Source organism: Salmo salar, chromosome ssa02 (assembly GCF_905237065.1).
Source record: "Salmo salar chromosome ssa02, Ssal_v3.1, whole genome shotgun sequence".
In the NCBI taxonomy this organism is placed as follows: Eukaryota; Metazoa; Chordata; class Actinopteri; order Salmoniformes; family Salmonidae; genus Salmo; species Salmo salar.
Genome location: NC_059443.1, coordinates 26,038,043 through 26,056,313, shown reverse-complemented (window position 1 = coordinate 26,056,313; position 18,271 = coordinate 26,038,043). Strand labels below are relative to the sequence as shown.

The following is an 18,271-nucleotide window of genomic DNA, read 5'->3' as shown; positions in this document are numbered from 1 at the left end:
GTAGTTATCCATCATCTATTTCGTATGATATGTTATGAATTCCAATTTGTTGTGGCCAAAGTTAAACTCTAACATTAGCTAGGTGGCTAACATAAGCTAGGCTAGGGGTTAGGGTTAAGGTTAGGGGTGTAGTGCTGCCGGAGTGCAGAGGAGAGGTGCTCCCTCATTTTTTGCAATTTGAGAATACATGGACCTGGTAAAATTATTTATGGAAAATGTATTCTGATAAATTCTAAATACATTTGATTGAATTCCTAGTACAATTCCATGATAAACCAGATAAATATGTACAGTACCAGTCAAAAGTTTGGACACACCTATTCATTCAAGGGTTTTTCCTTATTTTTACTATTTTCTACATTGTAGAATAATAGTGAAGACATCAAAACTATGAAATAACACATGGAATCATGTAGTAACTAAAAAAGAGTTAAACAAATCAAATATATTTTTTATTTGAGATTCTTCAAAGTAGTCACCTTGCCTTGATGGCATTCTTGGCATTCTCTCAACCAGCTTCGTGAGGTAGTCACCTGGAATGCATTTCAATGAACAGGTGTTCCTTGTTAAAAGTTTATTTGTGGAATTTCTTTCCTTCTTAATGTGTTTGATCCAATCAGTTATGTTGTGACAAAGTAGGGGTGGTAAACAGAAAATAGCCCTATTTGGTAAAAGACCACGTCCATATTATGGCAAGAACAGCGCAAATAAGCAACGAGAAAGACAGTCCATCATTACTTTAAGACATTAAGGTCTGTCAATATGGAACATTTCAAAAACTTTGAAAGTTTCTTCAAGTGCAGTTGCAAGAACCATCAAGGGCTATGATGAAACTGGCTCTCATGAGGACCACCACAGGAAAGGAAGACCCCAAGTTACCTCTGCTGCAGAGGACAAGTTCATTAGAGTTACCAGCCTCAGATTGAAGCCCAAGTAAATGCTTCACAGAGTTCAAGTAACAGACACATCTCAACATCAACTGTTCAGAGGAGACAGTGTGAATCAGGCCTTCATGGTCGAATTGCTGCAAAGAACCACTACTAAAGGACACCAGTAAGAAGAAGAGACTTGCTTGGGCCAAAAAACACGAGCAATGGACATTAGACCGGTGGAAATCTGTCCTTTGGTTTGATGAGTCCAATTTTGAGATTTTTGGTTTCAACCACCAAGTCTTTGTGAGATACAGAGTAGGTGAACAGATGAACTCCGCATGTGTGGTTCCCATCGTGAAGCGTGGAGGAGGAGGTGTGATGGTGTGGGGGTGCTTTGCTGGTGACACTAGCAGTGATTTATTTAGAATTCAAGACACACTTAACCAGCATGGCGACCACAGCATTCTGCAGCAATACGGCATCCCATCTGGTTTGCGCTTAGTGGGACTATAATTTTTTTTTCAACAAGACAATGACTCAAAACAGACCTCCAGGCTGTGTAAGGTCTATTTGACCAAGGAGAGGGATGCAGTTCTGCATCAGATGATTTGGCCTCCGCAACCACCCGACCTCAACCCAATTGAGATGGTTTGGGATGAGATGGACCATAGAGTGAAGGAAAAGCAGCCAACAAGTGCTCAGAATATGTGGGAACTCCTTCGAGACTGTTGGAAAAGGATTCCCCATAAAGCTGGTTGAGAGAATGCCAAGAGTGTTCAAAGCTGTCATCAAGGCAAAAGGTGGCTACTTTGAAGAATCTAAAATATAACATATATTTGATTTGTTTAACACTTTTTTGGTTACTACATGATTCCATATGTGTTAATTCATAGTGTTAATGTCTTCACTATTATTCTACAATGTAGAAAATAGTAAAAAAAGAACAACATTTGAATAAGTACTGTAGGTGTGTCCAGACTTTTGATGGGTACTGTTTGACAGCATAGAGGTAGGTAAATGGTGGTTTCTTCCCTGTCTTCTCTCTGGTGTTGTCGATAATGATGAAGAACAATAGTCTACGTGTACACACACGTGTGTCTGCCTCGATATTCAGAAAACTCCAAGGACCCCCTCTCGAACAGTGGAACCCAGAACAATATGTGACCACTACTGTATGTATTTGTATTTGCATTAGGCTATAGCCTACAAATAACTACACCACATACAGTAGTCACAGGCCTATTAGGCTACAGGCCTACTGAATGATTATTGTTGTTTGTTCCTGAACTGGCCAAATGGCTGAGCTATCCTTCAGCTATCCTCCAGCACCACAAGTTGGTTAAACTTTATTAACATAATTGTGCGATCCGGGCGCTGTCCTTTCAACACCACGAAGGGTGCTACAATTGCTTAAAATGACATCTCATCAAAATCTGTTGCCTACGCCTAATGGTCATTTTCATCACTTATTATTCTTATTATTATTACAAATAGAAGATTATTACTTCTCAAAATGGTGCTTGTTTAGTAGTTAGATCAATGCTGAATCAATGTCTAGATCACATAATTATGAATTTGCATTTTACATAACAGAACAGAATATAATACTATAGCATAGTAGGCCTATATCGTTACTGTTACATCAAAAACACCACCTCATCTCTAATGAGATATTAGGATGGTTAGCTAAAGCTGAATAGTCCCCCAAAAAGGATAATGTGTCAAAACTCAACAGAGTTCGTCACTAGGTAGGATATATACTTTGAAAGAAAATACAAGAAAGGCTAATAATTTGTTAGCACCATCTGCTCTAATTCACTTAGAAACAGTAATTCAAGAAGATATAAATGCATACTCCCATGAAACTGATTATGATCAATCAAATGATTGGCATGCAGAAGCAGTTTGGACGTTTCACCGGTAAAACATAAAGAATTATCATTCACGATTGAGGGTGATGATGGCCTATTTTGAAATTAGGTAGCCTAAGCCTGTTTGATGGTATTAAAAATATAACATGTTCTTTAAACAAAATGTGTGGGCATAGCCAGATGTTGCAATTGGAGGATGCATTTTATGCATATTCTAAAATGATAGGCTATTCCATTGGCTACATCTGTCAGTACAAACTTTGATTGATGAAAACATGTTATTTTTGTGCTCCCTCACCTAACAAAATAGCACTACACCACTGGTTAAGATTAGGGTTATTATTTAGGTTAAAGGGTTAAGATTAGGGTTAGGGGAAGGGTTAGCTAACATGTTAAATAGTTGAAAAGTAGCTAAAAGGTAGTAAGTAGTTGCAAAGTTTCTAATTAGCTAAAATGCTAAAGTTGCTAGACATTTGCGTTATACTTTTTTAGCCATACCAAACTTAACATACTAATTTCAGTGTCCCAGATTTTTGTTTACTATGTGGTGTCTAGTCTATGAGACCAGCCTGGTCTATTAATCTATTAAATGAAACTTTACTCCTGTTCCAGTGACTGCTCAGTCAAATGTGGCAGCGAAATCAATTTCCCGCTGCTGACACGCGATCCATTGTTTACAACTCACCAACCCCACAGCAAGGGCAAAAAACTGTGGTGTCTTTGTTTTGATTAGATATCCTACTTGATTATACAACCTACCTCAATATGTCAGTGTTAGAAAGATGCAATTCATTCAAGATGTAAACACATCTGAAGTAGGTCTAAAAATGTGGGGAAAGGATTTTCATTCATCAAAAAGTTTTGTTAATGTTTATTTTAGATATGGAGACATATTTTAGTTGTGAATAAAAACAACGAACAATGTATTTGATATGTAACCACCTAACCAATACAATAAACAGCACTGAGCTTCTAAATCTTAAAAAATATTTATATTTTCAATTTTTTGAGAAACACATCCTATTATGGTTGACACCTAACACCTAAGCCCACACGTCTTATGATTTTCAAAGAGGATGTAGAGACTTTTTCCCCCCACATTATTATGAATTGACCACAACCCTGGTGTTTATAGTGTGCAAGGGACTCCAGCTTATGACTAACAGGGAGCAGACAGAAAATCAACTTAAAATATCTCTGGGAAGTTTTTCATCCCAGTTGACTAATAGTTTTTCAGATCATATGACTAATATTAATAATAGGCAATATCAGTGGAGGCTGCTGAGGGGAGGACGGCTCATAATGATGGCTGGAAAGGAGCGAATGGAATGTCATCAAACCCATAGAAACCATGTGTTTGATACCATTCCACCTACCGGGCTTCAGCCTTTACCATGACCCAGTCCTCCCCAATTAAGGTGCCACCAACATCCTGTGGGCAATATTAATGGGGCTTCCATGAACTGTTTCTGGTAATATACAAATGATGAGCTTATGAAACATAGAATAAAATAACCCCATTAATATACAGAAATTACTTAATTAAGTCAAATAAAACAGATATATAATGAAATAAAATTGCATGTAAACATAGAAAACAACACTATAAAAGTTAGCCTATTAAACAAACATAAACAGGTCTATTTATGTCAAATATATACAATATCTCTTGAATGTGTCTAATGCTATTCTATTAATTGTACAATTAGACAGACACACAAAAGTTGAAAGATAACAGTAAGGAGATGAGTATAAATATAAATCCAAGATGTGCAAAGTTCAGTCCTTGTCAGATTTAAGCACCAGGCAGCAAGATACACGCAGTCCGTTCAAAAAAGTAGTCTCATTTCTGAAACTGTCGGAGATCACTGTACACGTCTGACTGAATTCCATGCAGTTCCTACAACAGTAAAGGCAAAAATAAAACAATTCAACAGGGAAGGAATCATAAATGGATCACATCAGACATAAACAGTTACTCCATATGAATGTATATTCTGTATGCTTTGAGAACTGTGCTCTACTATGGTTAGTGCCTCAGTACCTGGTAGGGAGACTCTGTGATTTCTACTGTTGTCCTTTTTGATGCTGTGAGTGTTTTCCCTTTACCTGAGGAGAGGTGGCAAACAGGATGGATTAGGGATGGGTGGAGGACGCAAGCAAGCACACACACACAAACACAGTCACACTGTCACGACTTCCGCCGAAGTCCCTCTCCTTGTTCGGGCGGCATTCGGCGGTCGAAGTCGCCGACCTTCTAGCCATCGCTGATCCTCTTTTCATTTTCCTTCAGTTTTGTCTTGTCTTGTATCACACCTGGTTCCAATCCCATTCATTACATGTGGTATATTTAACCCTCTGTTCCTCCTCATTGTCCTTGTCGGTGATTGTTTGTTTATAAGCTATGTGCAAGATATGTTCTGGTGTGCGACGGGTTTTGTACCCACTTGTATTATTTTGTATATTTTGAGCACTTATTAAACTGCTCCGTTTTATACCAAGTTCGATCTCCTGTGCCTGACTTCCCTGCCACCAGCAAGCACCCTTACACACACACCCCTCACCCTCCAGTCTGGATTCCTGTTGACTCCTCTTCTTCCGGAAGGTAGTAAAACAGAACACGGCGAGAGCGATGAGGAGGGTCAGGATGATGTCACAGGCAATGATGCCCACCACGGCCCCCATATCTATCTGATAGCAGTGGCCACAGTCTGGAGAGAGAGAGCGTTCTGCTTATTGACCATAATCAAAACATGGTTTGTGGCACAAGAGTTTTGGGATATAGGAGGAGTTGAAATAGTATAAAGAGTGGTTAAAGTTAAGCACCTGCTCTCAATTATTACAAAAATCGATAGTGGTATCAACAGCAGCCAAATACCTTGTTCTCCTTCGGCAGGACCTGAAAGAAAAGAGGAATCAAGAAAGAAAATAGCAATATAAGTGAAGGGAATGGTAATTCCCTTACAAAAGTGAACAGAACATGTACTGTATAATATCTATATAATATCTCTTGAATGACTCCAATGCAGGTGAAAACAAAGTGTAATAAGGACATTTCTTCTTTTTGGGGACATTTCTTGTAAATTCACTCCCAATTCCCCCCAACTCGCACAAACAAACACTTAGACTCTATTTCAACCATTTTTATTTGTTTAGTAAAACGAATTCTAACACTAGATATGTGTCCTTTAGAAAAGTTATCCTATGTGTCCTTTAGAAAATATTTACTACTGACTTATTTACTTAACCTTTATTTTATCAGAGAGTCATACTTAAACCAAATGAGCCATGAATTACAGATGAGCCATGAATTACATAAATGACAGAAAATACACACATCAAAATATAAACACAAAACACAAGCAGAAAGAAAAACACAGTTATAAAAAACAAACACAATCAGTAATAAGGTCCTCAATCAACTTTCTGAATTGCCCTAGAGGCACCAGAACATCACATTTTAGTTTAGTAATTATGTTTGGTACAGTGGGACTTTTTGTCAAAGAGCTTTATAAATTGAACCATAGCAATGTTTCAACCTACGTGACATCAAGAGGGCCAACCAGTAGAGAATGCCGTGATTTGTACAAAAATTGTCGCCAGTAATAAAGAGCAGTACACTATGATAAACTGCATCTAATGGCTTTAATGAAGTGGCAGCTGTGTTCGAAAAGTCGCCATAGTCTAGGAACGATAACAACGTCAACTGAATAATCTGCTTTCTACTATTTAGCGAGAGGCAGGACATATTTCTATAGAAGAAGCCTATTTTTATTCTCAGCTTGTTAACTATACTGAACAAAAATGTATATGCAACATGTAAAGTGTTGGTCCCATGTTTCATGAGATGAAATAGAAGATCCCAAAAATGTTCCATAGGCACAGAAAAGCTTATTTTTCTCAAATTTGGTGCAAAAATGTGTTTACATCGCTGTGAGTGAGCATTTCTCCGATCCAAGATAATTGATCCACCTAACAGGTGTGGCATATCAAGAAGCTGGTTAACAATATGATAATTACACAGGTGCACCTTGTGCTGGAGATAATAAAAGGCCACTCTAAAGTGTACGGTTTTGTCACAGATGTCTAAAGTTTTGAGGGAGAATGCAATAAGCATGCTGACTGCAGGAATGTCCACCAGAGCTGTTGCCAGCTAATTGTATGTTAATTTCTCTACCATAAGCCGCCTCCAACATAATTTTATAGAATTGGCAGTACGTCCAACCGGCCTCAAAACAGAAGACCACGTGTAACCACACCAGCCCAGGACCTCCACATTTGGCTTCTTCACCAACGGGATCGTCTGAAACCAGACACCCGGACAGCTGATGAAACTGAGGAGTATTTTGGTCTGTACTAAAGCCCTTTTGTGGGGAAAACTAATTCTGATTGGCTGGGCCTGGCTCCCCAGTGGATGGACCCGGCTCAGAAGTGGGTGGGCTTATGCCCTCCCAGGCCCACCCATGGCTGAGTCCCTACCCAGGCAAGTGAAATCCATAGATTAGAACCTAATGAATTTATTTCAGTTGACTGATTTCCTTATATGAACTAACTCAGTAAAATTGTTGAAATTGTTGCATGTTGCTTTTATATATTTGTTCAGTATAACTCATCAATATGCTTTTTAAAAGACTGGTTTTCATCTATCAGATGCCCAGCTATTTGTAAGCACGGACACGATCAATATGGAAACCATCCAAAGTACATTATGCTTAAATCATCAGACTTACTTTTATGCACTCCAGAGAACAACATATACTTAGTTTTACCTGCATTCGGTACTAATTTCAGGTCAATAAAGTTTTTATGTTATACAATGAAGGTAGACTCTAGTTCAGATAGAGTCTGGTCAACCATGGGGGCAGTAGCATACACAACAGTATCATCGGCATACAAGTGCAGATTACATTTTTTTTACAGACAAGTAGATATTGTTAACTGTAAAAAGTACAGGACCTGGAATCGACCCTTACGGGACACCTTTCATAATATCCAGGAAGCCTGATTTAACACCATCAGTAGATATACATTGAGTTCTGTCTGTCAAGTAATTGTTATTAAACTAGTTACATGCAGCCTGATCTAGGCCTCTGAATTAGCAGTGAGTGATCAACAATATCGAAAGCCTTTGACAGGTCAATGAAGAGGACAGCACAATGTTGACTTTTATCCATACACTTAACCACATCATTTACAACTAGGGATGCGTCTTTAAAGCCTCTGACTTCCCAACCACAGTCCTGTTATTCCTATGATGCACATTATGTTGTGTAAAGAAACTCTATTATCAGTATGATCACAATTTAAAAACAGGTCAACTCAGTTACTTGAGAACATAACGGTTAAGGGTAACACTTGATCAGTAACATGTCAGCTAACTATTTACTAACCGTAAGCCTTATCCTAACCTTAAACATACCCCTTACCCTAACCCTTATTCTTAACCTAACCCTAACCGTAACCTTAGCATGCAGTTACTTATCAACAGATAGTTTGTTGATAATATGACCACATGTAGAGCCACTTACCAAACATTCCTTTCAGGGGAGCCACGATACAGAGGGCCTTGCCCATTTTCAGCCTGGTCCTAATAAGGAGACTAGAGGAGAGGAGAGGTCTAAGGTTCCGGGTCCTTGGTACTTTGTCCAAGGTAATCTGTCCCCAATGACTCTGTGGTAGAGCTAGCAAAACAGACAAGGTAATATGTAAACCGTAGGAGTGCTAGAGACAGTGGTCTGTGTGTCCTGTAACTGTGTGTCCGTGTGTGAGAGAGCGAAGGGGGTGCAGACTGACAAGGAAGCCAGTGAGTGAGTTTCTGTTTCTGCCCCTGTGATGTCATGTCCACATGAGTGTTGAACTCTACACACGTCAGCTCACACAGATTGATAACATGCATGTCGTTTTGAGAACACAAGACATTGTCAGTGGCTCAAATATTAAAAACCTTTCTCGCCCAATATAACTTTTTCACCCTCTTGACATACTTCTATTAATTTAGATTCATACTTAAAGCAGCAATCAGCAGTTGAAACATTAACAATGTGTTTTCCCTGCCCCTGTTTCAGGGAAAAGCTGAGGGAGGTGGCTGGAGAAATGTAACCATTCTCAAATTCATAGACATTGCTATGGATGCAAGGACTGACCAGCCATGATATCAACATTATAGTTTTGACCATGTTGAGGCTATACAGTGTTCTATTAGTAGCAGCTACTGTTACTGTATTGTAATGTGTACCAATATTGTCTTCATACAATGCTGGTATAGTTTGCCATTTCTGGGGGCCAGTGAGGCAGGCGTGTGTCTAAACCCATTTCTTAAAAATACAAACAGAACCTCACTTCCCTGAATGGTAGGTCAGGCCAATACCAGAGAAGTCAGGGAGGGGTTTTACTTCTGCCTTTTAGTGGTTAGACTCACACCAGCTCAGGAAATGACCTAGCCTATCAACATGAGGAGCCTCGACACACTATACAGTGAGGGAAAAAAGTATTTGATCCCCTGCTGATTTTGTACGTTTGCCAACTGACAAAGAAATGATCAGTCCATAATTTTAATGGTAGGTTTATTTGAACAGTGAGAGACAGAATAACAATAAACAAATCCAGAAAAACACATGTCAAAAATGTTATAAAATGATTTGCATTTTAATGAGGGAAATAAGTATTTGACCCTTCTGCAAAACATGACTTAGTACTTGGTGGCAAAAGCCTTATTGGCAATCACAGAGGTCAGACGTTTCTTGTAGTTGGCCACCAGGTTTGCACACATCTCAGGAGGGATTTTGTCCCACTCCTCTTTGCAGATCTTCTCCAAGTCATTAAGCTTTCGAGGCTGACGTTTGGCAATTCAAACCTTCAGCTCCCTCCAGAGATTTTCTATGGGATTAAGGTCTGGAGACTGGCTATGCCACTCCAGGACCTTAATGTGCTTCTTCTTGAGCCACTCCTTTGTTGCCTTGGCCGTGTGTTTTGGGTCATTGTCATGCTGGAATACCCATCCATGACCCATTTTCAATGCCCTGGCTGAGGGAAGGAGGTTCTCACCCAAGATTTGATTTGACGGTACATGGCCCCGTCCATCATCCCTTTGATGCAGTAAAGTTGTCCTGTCCCCTTAGCAGAAAAACACCCCCAAAGCATAATGTTTCCGCCTCCATGTTTGACGGTGGGGATGGTATTCTTGGGGTCATAGGCAGCAGTCCTCCTCCTCCAAACACGGCGAGTTGAGTTGATGCCAAAGAGCTCCATTTTGGTCTCATCTGACCACAACACTTTCACCCAGTTGTCCTCTGAATCATTCAGATGTTCATTGGCAAACTTCAGAGGGGCATGTATATGTGCTTTCTTGAGTAGGGGGACCTTGCGGGCGCTGCAGGATTTCAGTCCTTCACGGCGTAGTGTGTTACCAATTGTTTTCTTGGTGACTATGGTCCCAGCTGCCTTGAGATCATTGACAAGATCCTCCTGTGTAGTTCTGGCCTGATTCCTCACCGTTTTCATGATCATTGCAACTCCACGAGGTGAGATCTTGCATGGAGCCCCAGGCCGAGGGAGATTGACAGTTCTTTTGTGTTTCTTCCATTTGCGAATAATCGCACCAACTGTTGTCACCTTCTCACCAAGCTGCTTGGCGATGGTCTTGTAGCCCATTCTAGCCTTGTGTACGTCTACAATCTTGTCCCTGACATCCTTGGAGAGCTCTTTGGTCTTTGCTATGGTGGAGAGTTTGGAATCTGATTGATTGATTGCTTCTGTGGACAGGTGTCTTTTATACAGGTAACAAACTGAGATTAGGAGCACTCCCTTTAAGAGTGTGCTCCTAATCTCAGCTCGTTGCCTGTATAAAAGACACCTGGGAGCCAGAAATCTTTCTGATTGAGAGGGGGTCAAATACTTATTTCCCTCATTAAAATGCATATCAATTTATAACACTTTTGACATGCATTTTTCTGGATTTTTTGTTGTTATTCTGTCTCTCACTGTTCAAATAAACCTTCCATTAAAATTATAGACTGATCATTTCTTTGTCAGTGGGAAAACGTGCAAAATCAGCAGGGGATCAAATACTTTTTTCCCTCACTGCACACCTCATACACTACTGTGATGGGTCAACTGAACACTGTGTGACCTTCACGTTTCGGATTTTATCAGTGAATCAATAGCAGTTCAATTCAAAATGTAAAAAACAGAGACACATTTTAGACAAATATTGACATGCTTCATGGACATTTATTTGTCACCTTACAGTGTTATCTGACAGATCAAGAACACAGATCTCATCAGACAGTGTTGTCCTCTTCTGCTAATTGTGGATGAGGGATGTCAGCTCTACTATTTGTTTCTGACAAAGGCCTTGGTTGTTACCATGGCGCCCACACTAGACCTTTTCCGCTCAGCGTCCTGCAGATTGGCAGTTTTTTTCTTCTTTCTAACAGGACCTGTGGTTTTCTGTAGGCTGTGGTTACCAACACCTGAGAGCAGCTCTAGCCAAGCCTGATTCTCTCAACCACGAGTTCATCTGAAATGATAGCTTACCCTGTCGGCACAATAAACACCTCCCTACATTAGGGACATAAGGTAGCCTATCTATAAAATATACATTGGTTGGAAATCAACAGTCAACTCAGAGTTCACATTTCAGAGTGTACCACAGAGACAAACATCATACAATGTCATACCAGGGGCAGAGGGTTGACCATGGCACTTCACGTTCAAAGTGCTTTCATCTCAGAGTTGAGTAGGTAAACTAATATAGGCCTACACACTGGACATTCGTAAAAACAATTTTAATGGCACTGGTCGAAAAGGTTCCCAGGCAACAACATTGCTATTTTAGGGTTAGGGATGTAGGGAAATTCCATGTACAGTCATTCACATACAGTGCCTTCGGAGAGTATTCAGACCCCTTTACTTTTTCCACATTTTGTTACGTTCCTTATTCTAAAATGGATTAAAAAAAATAAAACATCTCAGCAATCTACACACACTAGTGCATAATGTCAAAGCAAAAACAGGTTTTTAGAAATATTTGCAAATTTATTAACAATAAAAAACAGTAATACCTTATTTACATAAGTATTCAGACCCTTTGCTATGAGTCTCGAAAATGAGCTCAGGTGCATCCTGTTCCCATTTCTTAATTTCTTTTACCTTAATTTAATTTGTCAAGTCAGTTAAGAACAAATTCTTATTTACAATGACGGCTTACCCCGGCCAAACCCTAACCTGGACGACGCTGGGCCAATTGTACGCCACCCTATGGGACTCCCAATCACGGTCGGTTGTGATACAGCCTGGAATCGAACCAGGGTCTGTGGTGATGCCTCTAACTCTGAGATGCAGTGCCTTAGACCGCTGTAACACTCGGGAGCACCATTGATCAACCTTGACATGTTTCTACAACTTGATTGGAGTCCATCTGTGGTAAATTCAATTCATGATTCATGATTTGGAAAGGCACACACCTGTCAATATAAGGTCCCACAGTTGACAGTGCATGTCAGAGCAAAAACCAAGCCATAAGGTCAAAGGAATTGTCCGTAGAGCGCCGAGACAGATCTAGGGAAGGGTACCAAGACATGTCTGCAGCATTGAAGGTCCCCAAGAAGACAGTGGCCTCCATCATTCTTAAATGGAAGAAGTTTGGAATCACCAAGACTCTTCCTAGAGATGACAGCCTGGCCAAACTGAGCAATCAGGGGAGAAGTGCCTTGGTCAGGGAGGTTACCAAGAACCCCATGCTCACTAACAGAGCTCTAGAGTTCCTCTGTGGAGATGGGAGAACCTTCCAGAAGGACAACCATCTCTGCAGCACTCCACCAATCAGGCCTTTATGGTAGAGTGGCCAGACTGAAGCCACTCCTCAGTTAAAGGGACATGACTTGGAGATTGGAGTTTGCCAAAAGGCACCTAAAGACTCTGAGAAAGAAGATTCTCTAGTCTGATGAAACCAAGATTGAACTCTTTGGCCTGAATGCCAATAATCACGTATTGAGGAAACCTGGCACCATCCCTACGGTGAAGAATGGTGCTGGTAGCATCATGCTGTGAGGTTGTTTTTCAGCGGCAGGGACTGGAAGACTAGTCAGGATTGATGCAAAAAGGAACGGCGCAAAGTACAGAGAGAACCTTGATGAAAACCAGAGCGCTTAGGACCTCAGACTGGGGTGAAGGTTCATCTTCCAACAGGACAACGACCCTAAGCACAAGTCTCTGAATGTCTTTGAGTGGCCCAGCCAGAGCCCAGATCTGAACCCGATCGAACATCTCTGGAGAGACCTGAGAATAGCTGTGCAGCAATGCTCTCCATCCAACCTGACAGAGCTTGAGTGGATCTGCAGAGAGGAATGGGAGAAACTCCACAAATACAGGTGTGCCAAGATTGTAGCGTCATACCCAAGAAGACTCGAGGCTGTAATCGCTGCCAAAGGTGCTTCATCAAAGTACTGAGTAAAGGGTCTGAATACTTTTTTTATGACAGCCCCCTTGGAGTTTGCAAACGTTTCAAAAAATCTGTTTTTGCTTTGTCATTATGGGGTATTGTGTGTAAATTGATGAGTGTAAAAAACGATTTAATCAATTTTAGAATAAGGCTGTAACGTAACAAAATGTGGAAAAAGTCAAGGGGTCTGAATACTTTCTGAATGCACTATATAACATGTTGCTTCTTCTCAAATCTATATTTATGATTAAAGCACAAAATCCCAGGTCCCTACTGCTGTTTCTACATGCTTAAGGTTTTTGAGTATATTGTTATTGAACTTATTTGATCACTTAATAACAAGCTACATATACAAAATGATTCACTTGATTAAGAATAATCAAGGACAGTGTGTGAGAGAGAGAGAAAAAGTGTGTGTGTGTGTGTGTGTGTGTGTGTGTGTGTGTGTGTGTGTAGAGAGAGAGAGAGAGAGAGAGAGAGAGAGAGAGAGAGAGACATCAATAGACAGGACGCTGATCAGACAGATGGTTCAGAGATACAAAGTGTCTGAGAACTAAGCGTAGTGTGTGGGCCTCTTTGAAAGACATGGACATGGACAGGACAGATAGCCATCAAAAACCACACAGACATAATACTCTACACAGGCTTATCGTGGCTAGGAGCCTCCTGTACATCTCTATACTAACTGGGTCAACACAAAGTTGTGCATGTGTTTCACCTTTTTATTTGAGTAAATCTTGAAATAATTCAAACTTTCAGTGTGATTTTTTTACGTCTGAAGGTGTAGATTTCAGTTTTCACCAAGAGGTGGCAGTGAAAAAGCAGTTCATTGAGACACTTCAAATCAAATCACCAGAATGTATTGACAGATGATGTAAAACAAGATTGTAATGTATATACAAATTTGTCTAATTTGTATTCTGGTGCTTGCTGAGGATTCTCATGTTTTGCAGTTTGCCCTGACATTCATGTAGACTTTATCAGCTATAGAGAGAGAGAGAGAGAGAGAGAGAGAGAGCGAGACCATTAGAGCTCTCAAAAATGTTCTTACATACAAAATACTAGGGATATTTAGTGATTTACAGTTTACAAGCACTAAATAAACAGTACATGTGTTACAGAGTCTATTGGGTTAACTTGAATAATATAGAGCTGTTCATTGTTCCTTCTAATTCTAGAATGAGGATAAAAGGGAAGCAAGACAAGAAAAGGGGGAAGCTAAACTTTCATAAATATATATTTCTCATAGTGGGCAGAGGGCAGTGGCCCTTGATCCAGTGGAAGCAGTTGGGAAATATTATGTTCATGAAAAAACCCTGCATGGCACTTTACCCCTCTCTTTTCGACGTCTGCGTCGGCTGGCACAGTGGTACGTGACAATGACAATGGCAATGGTCAGGATCATGTCTGCAACGATGATGCCAGCCATGGTGCCAGGCTCGATCCTGTAGCAGGATGGGTTATCTGGTAGAGGAGGGTGAATCATAGAGAAGGTAGATGAGAGGGGATGGAGGACAAGAGTAGGATCAGTGAAGAGTGACAGGAAATATTATTATTTTGGTCCCCATTGTGTGAAAAATCTGGAATTTGTGTCTCTCAGTTCTGATGTTATGTTTATTATGACATGTGTTTATCATGATACATACTTGTACCTGGGTCAGCCACAACTTTTTCTTGAGGAGAAAAATGAAAAATATATCATTGTCAGTGTAATTCTATTATACACTGAGTGTACAAAACATTAAGAACATGACAGACTGACCAGGTGAAACCTATGATCCCTTATTGATGTCACCAGTTAAATACATTTTAATCAGCGTAGATGAAGGGGAGGGCCTCCCACTCCTCTTTCTATTCTGGTTAGGGCCAGTTTGTGCTGTTCTGTGAAGGGAGTAGTTAGTACACAGCGTTGTACAAGATCTTCAGTTTCTTGGCAATTTCTCGCATGGAATAGCCTTCATTTCTCAGAACAAGAATAGACTGAAGAGTTCAGAAAAAAGTTATTTGTTTCTGGCCATTTTGATCCTGTAATCGAACCCACAAATGCTGATTCTCCAGATACTCAACTAGTCTAAAGAAGGCCAGTTGTATTGATTCTTTAATCAGCACGACAGTTTTCAGCTGTGCTAAAATAATTGCAAAAGGATTTTCCAATGATCAATTAGCCTTTTAAAATGATAAACTAGGATTAGCTAACACAACGTGCCATTGGAACACAGGAGTGATGGTTGCTGATAATGGGCCTCTGTACGCCGATGTAGATATTCCATAAAAAATGGGCAGAAGAACTCTGCCATTAACAATGTCTACACTGTATTTCTGATCAATTTGATGTTATTTTAATAAACAAAAAATTTGCTTTTCTTTAAAAAATAAGGAATTTTCTAAGTGACCCCAAACTTATTAACGGTAGTGTATATATATCCTGATCCTGAACATTTCATTCAAAAATCATGGGCATTAATATGGAGTTGGTCCCCCCTCTGCTACTATAACAGCCTCCACTCTTCTGGTAAGGCTTTCCACTAGATGTTGGAACATTGTTGAGGGGACTTGCTTCCACTCAGCAACAAGAGCATTAGTGAGGTCGGGCACTTGCAGTCGGCATTCCAATTCATCCCAAAGGTGTTCGATGGAGTTGAGGTTAGGGCTCTGTGCAGGCCAGTCAAGTTCTTCCACACCGAGCTCGACAAACCATTTTTGTATGGACCTCGCTTTGTGCATGCGGGCATTTTCATGCTAAAACAGGAAAGGACCGTCCCCCAAACTGTTGCCACAAAGTTGGAAAGTTGGAAGCACATCTAGAATGTCATTGCATGCTGTAGCATTAAGATATCCCTTCACTGGAACTAAGGGGCCTAGCCCAAACCATGAAAAACAGCCCCGGACCATTATTCCTCCTCCACCAAACTTTACAGATGACACTATATATTCGGGCAGGTAGTGCTCTCCTGGCATCTTCCAAACCTAGAGTCATCCATCGGACTGGCAGATGGTGAATGCGTGATTTCTCACTCCAGAGAATGCGCTTCCACTGCTCCAGAGTCCAATGGTGGCAAGCTTTACAACACTTCAGCTGACGCTTGGCATTGCCATGGTGATATTAGGCTTGTGTGTGACTGCTCAGCCATGGAAACCCATTTCATGAAGCTCCCGACGAACAGTTCTTGTGCTGACGTTGCTTCCAGAGGCAGTTTGGAACTCGGTAGTTAGTGTTGCAACCGATGACAGACAATTTGTACGCACTGCGCGCTTCAGCACTCCGCAGTCCCATTCTGTGAGCTTGTGTGGCCTACTACATTGCGGCTGAGCCGTTGTTGCTCCTAGATGTTTCCACTTCACAATAACTTGCAGTTGACATGGGCAGCTCTAGCAGGCCAGAAATTTCCCAAACTGAGTTTTTGGAAAGGTGGCATCCTATGACGGTGTCATGTTGAAAGTCACTGAGCTCTTCAGTACGAGCCATTCTACTGCTAATGTTTGTCTATGGAGATTGTATCCTGTGGACTTGATTTTATACACCTGTCAGCAAGTGTGGCTGAAATAGCTGAATCCACTAATTTGAAGGGCTGTCCACATACTATTGGCCATGTAATGTATCTCTCAGATATAGGACAGACACTCCAGACCAACTTCCTTTAGATTTTTTGGTGGGACTATCTCTTGTCCCCATCCCTGTGGAACGCTATTCGACACCTTGTAGAGTCCATGCCCCAACGAATTGAGACTGTTCTGAGGGCAAAAGGGGGCAGTGCAACTCAATATTGGGAAGGTGTTCCTAATGTTTGAGTTACATTTACATTTACATTTACATTTAAGTCATTTAGCAGAGTTACTCAGTGTATACTGTACAGATATAGCTTTAGTAAAAACAATGTTACCTATTTCACTAGAATGTCTGAGGGTGAGAAGCCTACATGTAGAACACCAATAGAGGCTGCAGTTTAGTTTCTGTTTACCCAAACTGCTTTGTGGTCTTTCTTTCCTGTGTGGGACCACCTTGTATGTCTGCAAGGGTGCAGCCAGAAGCGTGCGCGCACACACACACACACACACACACACACACACACACACACACACACACACACACACACACACACACACACACACACACACACACACACACTAGCATCAATTCAGATAGGGGTGTGAGTATAGGTGTGAAAGTTAATCACATCACTTACCACAGAGGCAAAAGAAGAGAACCATCAGCAATGCTGCGTTGTCTGACATTTTCTGTAATTACCACTGTACAATATCTACTTGAACAGAACAAAATAGTATTAACATCATTTGTGTCTGCATTTACAAACACAATACAATATCCCTATGGAGAAATTTAAAGTCACCACACAAGAAGACATCTGGTTTATTGAAGCATCAATGTTTACACCAACATTATATGACATACATGGGTTTCACATGGGAACGCAAACTACTCTGAATCGCTGGTTGTTGCATTGGTTCCCTTGCGTCCAACTTGTCTATAAACAGAAGGTATACGCTGCATACTATCTGCATTGACACTGTACACATCTGATTGCCATTTCAGTGGAACAGAAGTAGAACACCTTGACTCAACTTTTTTCCACAGAAAATGTACTTCGAAAATGTCACCTACATAAGAATGAGTCACATATGGTTGTGGGCGTATTTGCAATTGTGAAGATAGGACTGGCTAATAAAAAGTTGAATATAAAAAAATATATAAGAGTTGGATATGCTACACAGACGCCAAATGATTTTTTTATAATGTATTTGAACAAAAGAATAAACATTCAATTCAAAATTCTGAATTTACAGATTTAAAATGTAACACATATTATCTGATTTGAGACAAACATTTCAACATATGTTTTTTAGTGGAGTGCTATGGAAACAACACTCTAAGTAAAAAAAAAAAGTTAACCAGAATAAACAAAATAATACATCTTAAACAGAATGATCTTACCTTAATGTAAACTTATCTACAGAACCTTCTACGATGATCAGTTACTGTCTTTTACTAGGGCTTGCTAGGAGTTTTCACTTTTCAATAAATGTTTCTCTGCTCCTCCTACTCCTACTCCTCCTCCCCTGTTTCCATT

At 40.4% G+C, this 18,271-nt stretch overlaps 2 protein-coding genes across 3 annotated transcripts; both read right to left on the bottom strand.

The window, feature by feature from the left end:
• Positions 1-3,599: 3,599 nt before the first annotated feature.
• On the bottom strand, positions 3,600-8,550 carry LOC106577768 (TYRO protein tyrosine kinase-binding protein). The gene is made up of 5 exons (XM_014156099.2): positions 8,272-8,550; positions 5,622-5,642; positions 5,308-5,454; positions 4,788-4,852; positions 3,600-4,643 (listed from the first exon to the last, which is right to left on the bottom strand). Exons 1-5 carry the CDS (start codon positions 8,315-8,317, stop codon positions 4,587-4,589), a joined length of 336 nt encoding a protein of 111 aa, XP_014011574.1. The 5' UTR covers positions 8,318-8,550; the 3' UTR covers positions 3,600-4,586.
• Positions 8,551-13,888: 5,338 nt separating this feature from the next.
• Positions 13,889-18,226, bottom strand: hcst (hematopoietic cell signal transducer). 2 transcript variants are annotated; one of them, XM_014156956.2, is made up of 5 exons: positions 18,136-18,226; positions 17,369-17,443; positions 14,831-14,857; positions 14,517-14,648; positions 13,889-14,168 (listed from the first exon to the last, which is right to left on the bottom strand). In XM_014156956.2, exons 2-5 carry the CDS (start codon positions 17,415-17,417, stop codon positions 14,125-14,127), a joined length of 252 nt encoding a protein of 83 aa, XP_014012431.1. In that variant the 5' UTR covers positions 17,418-17,443; positions 18,136-18,226; the 3' UTR covers positions 13,889-14,124. The 2 variants fall into 2 exon arrangements, with proteins under 2 accessions (XP_014012431.1, XP_045557261.1); XM_045701305.1 differs by having other exon boundaries at positions 14,837-14,857.
• Between the last annotated feature and the right edge of the window lie 45 nt (positions 18,227-18,271).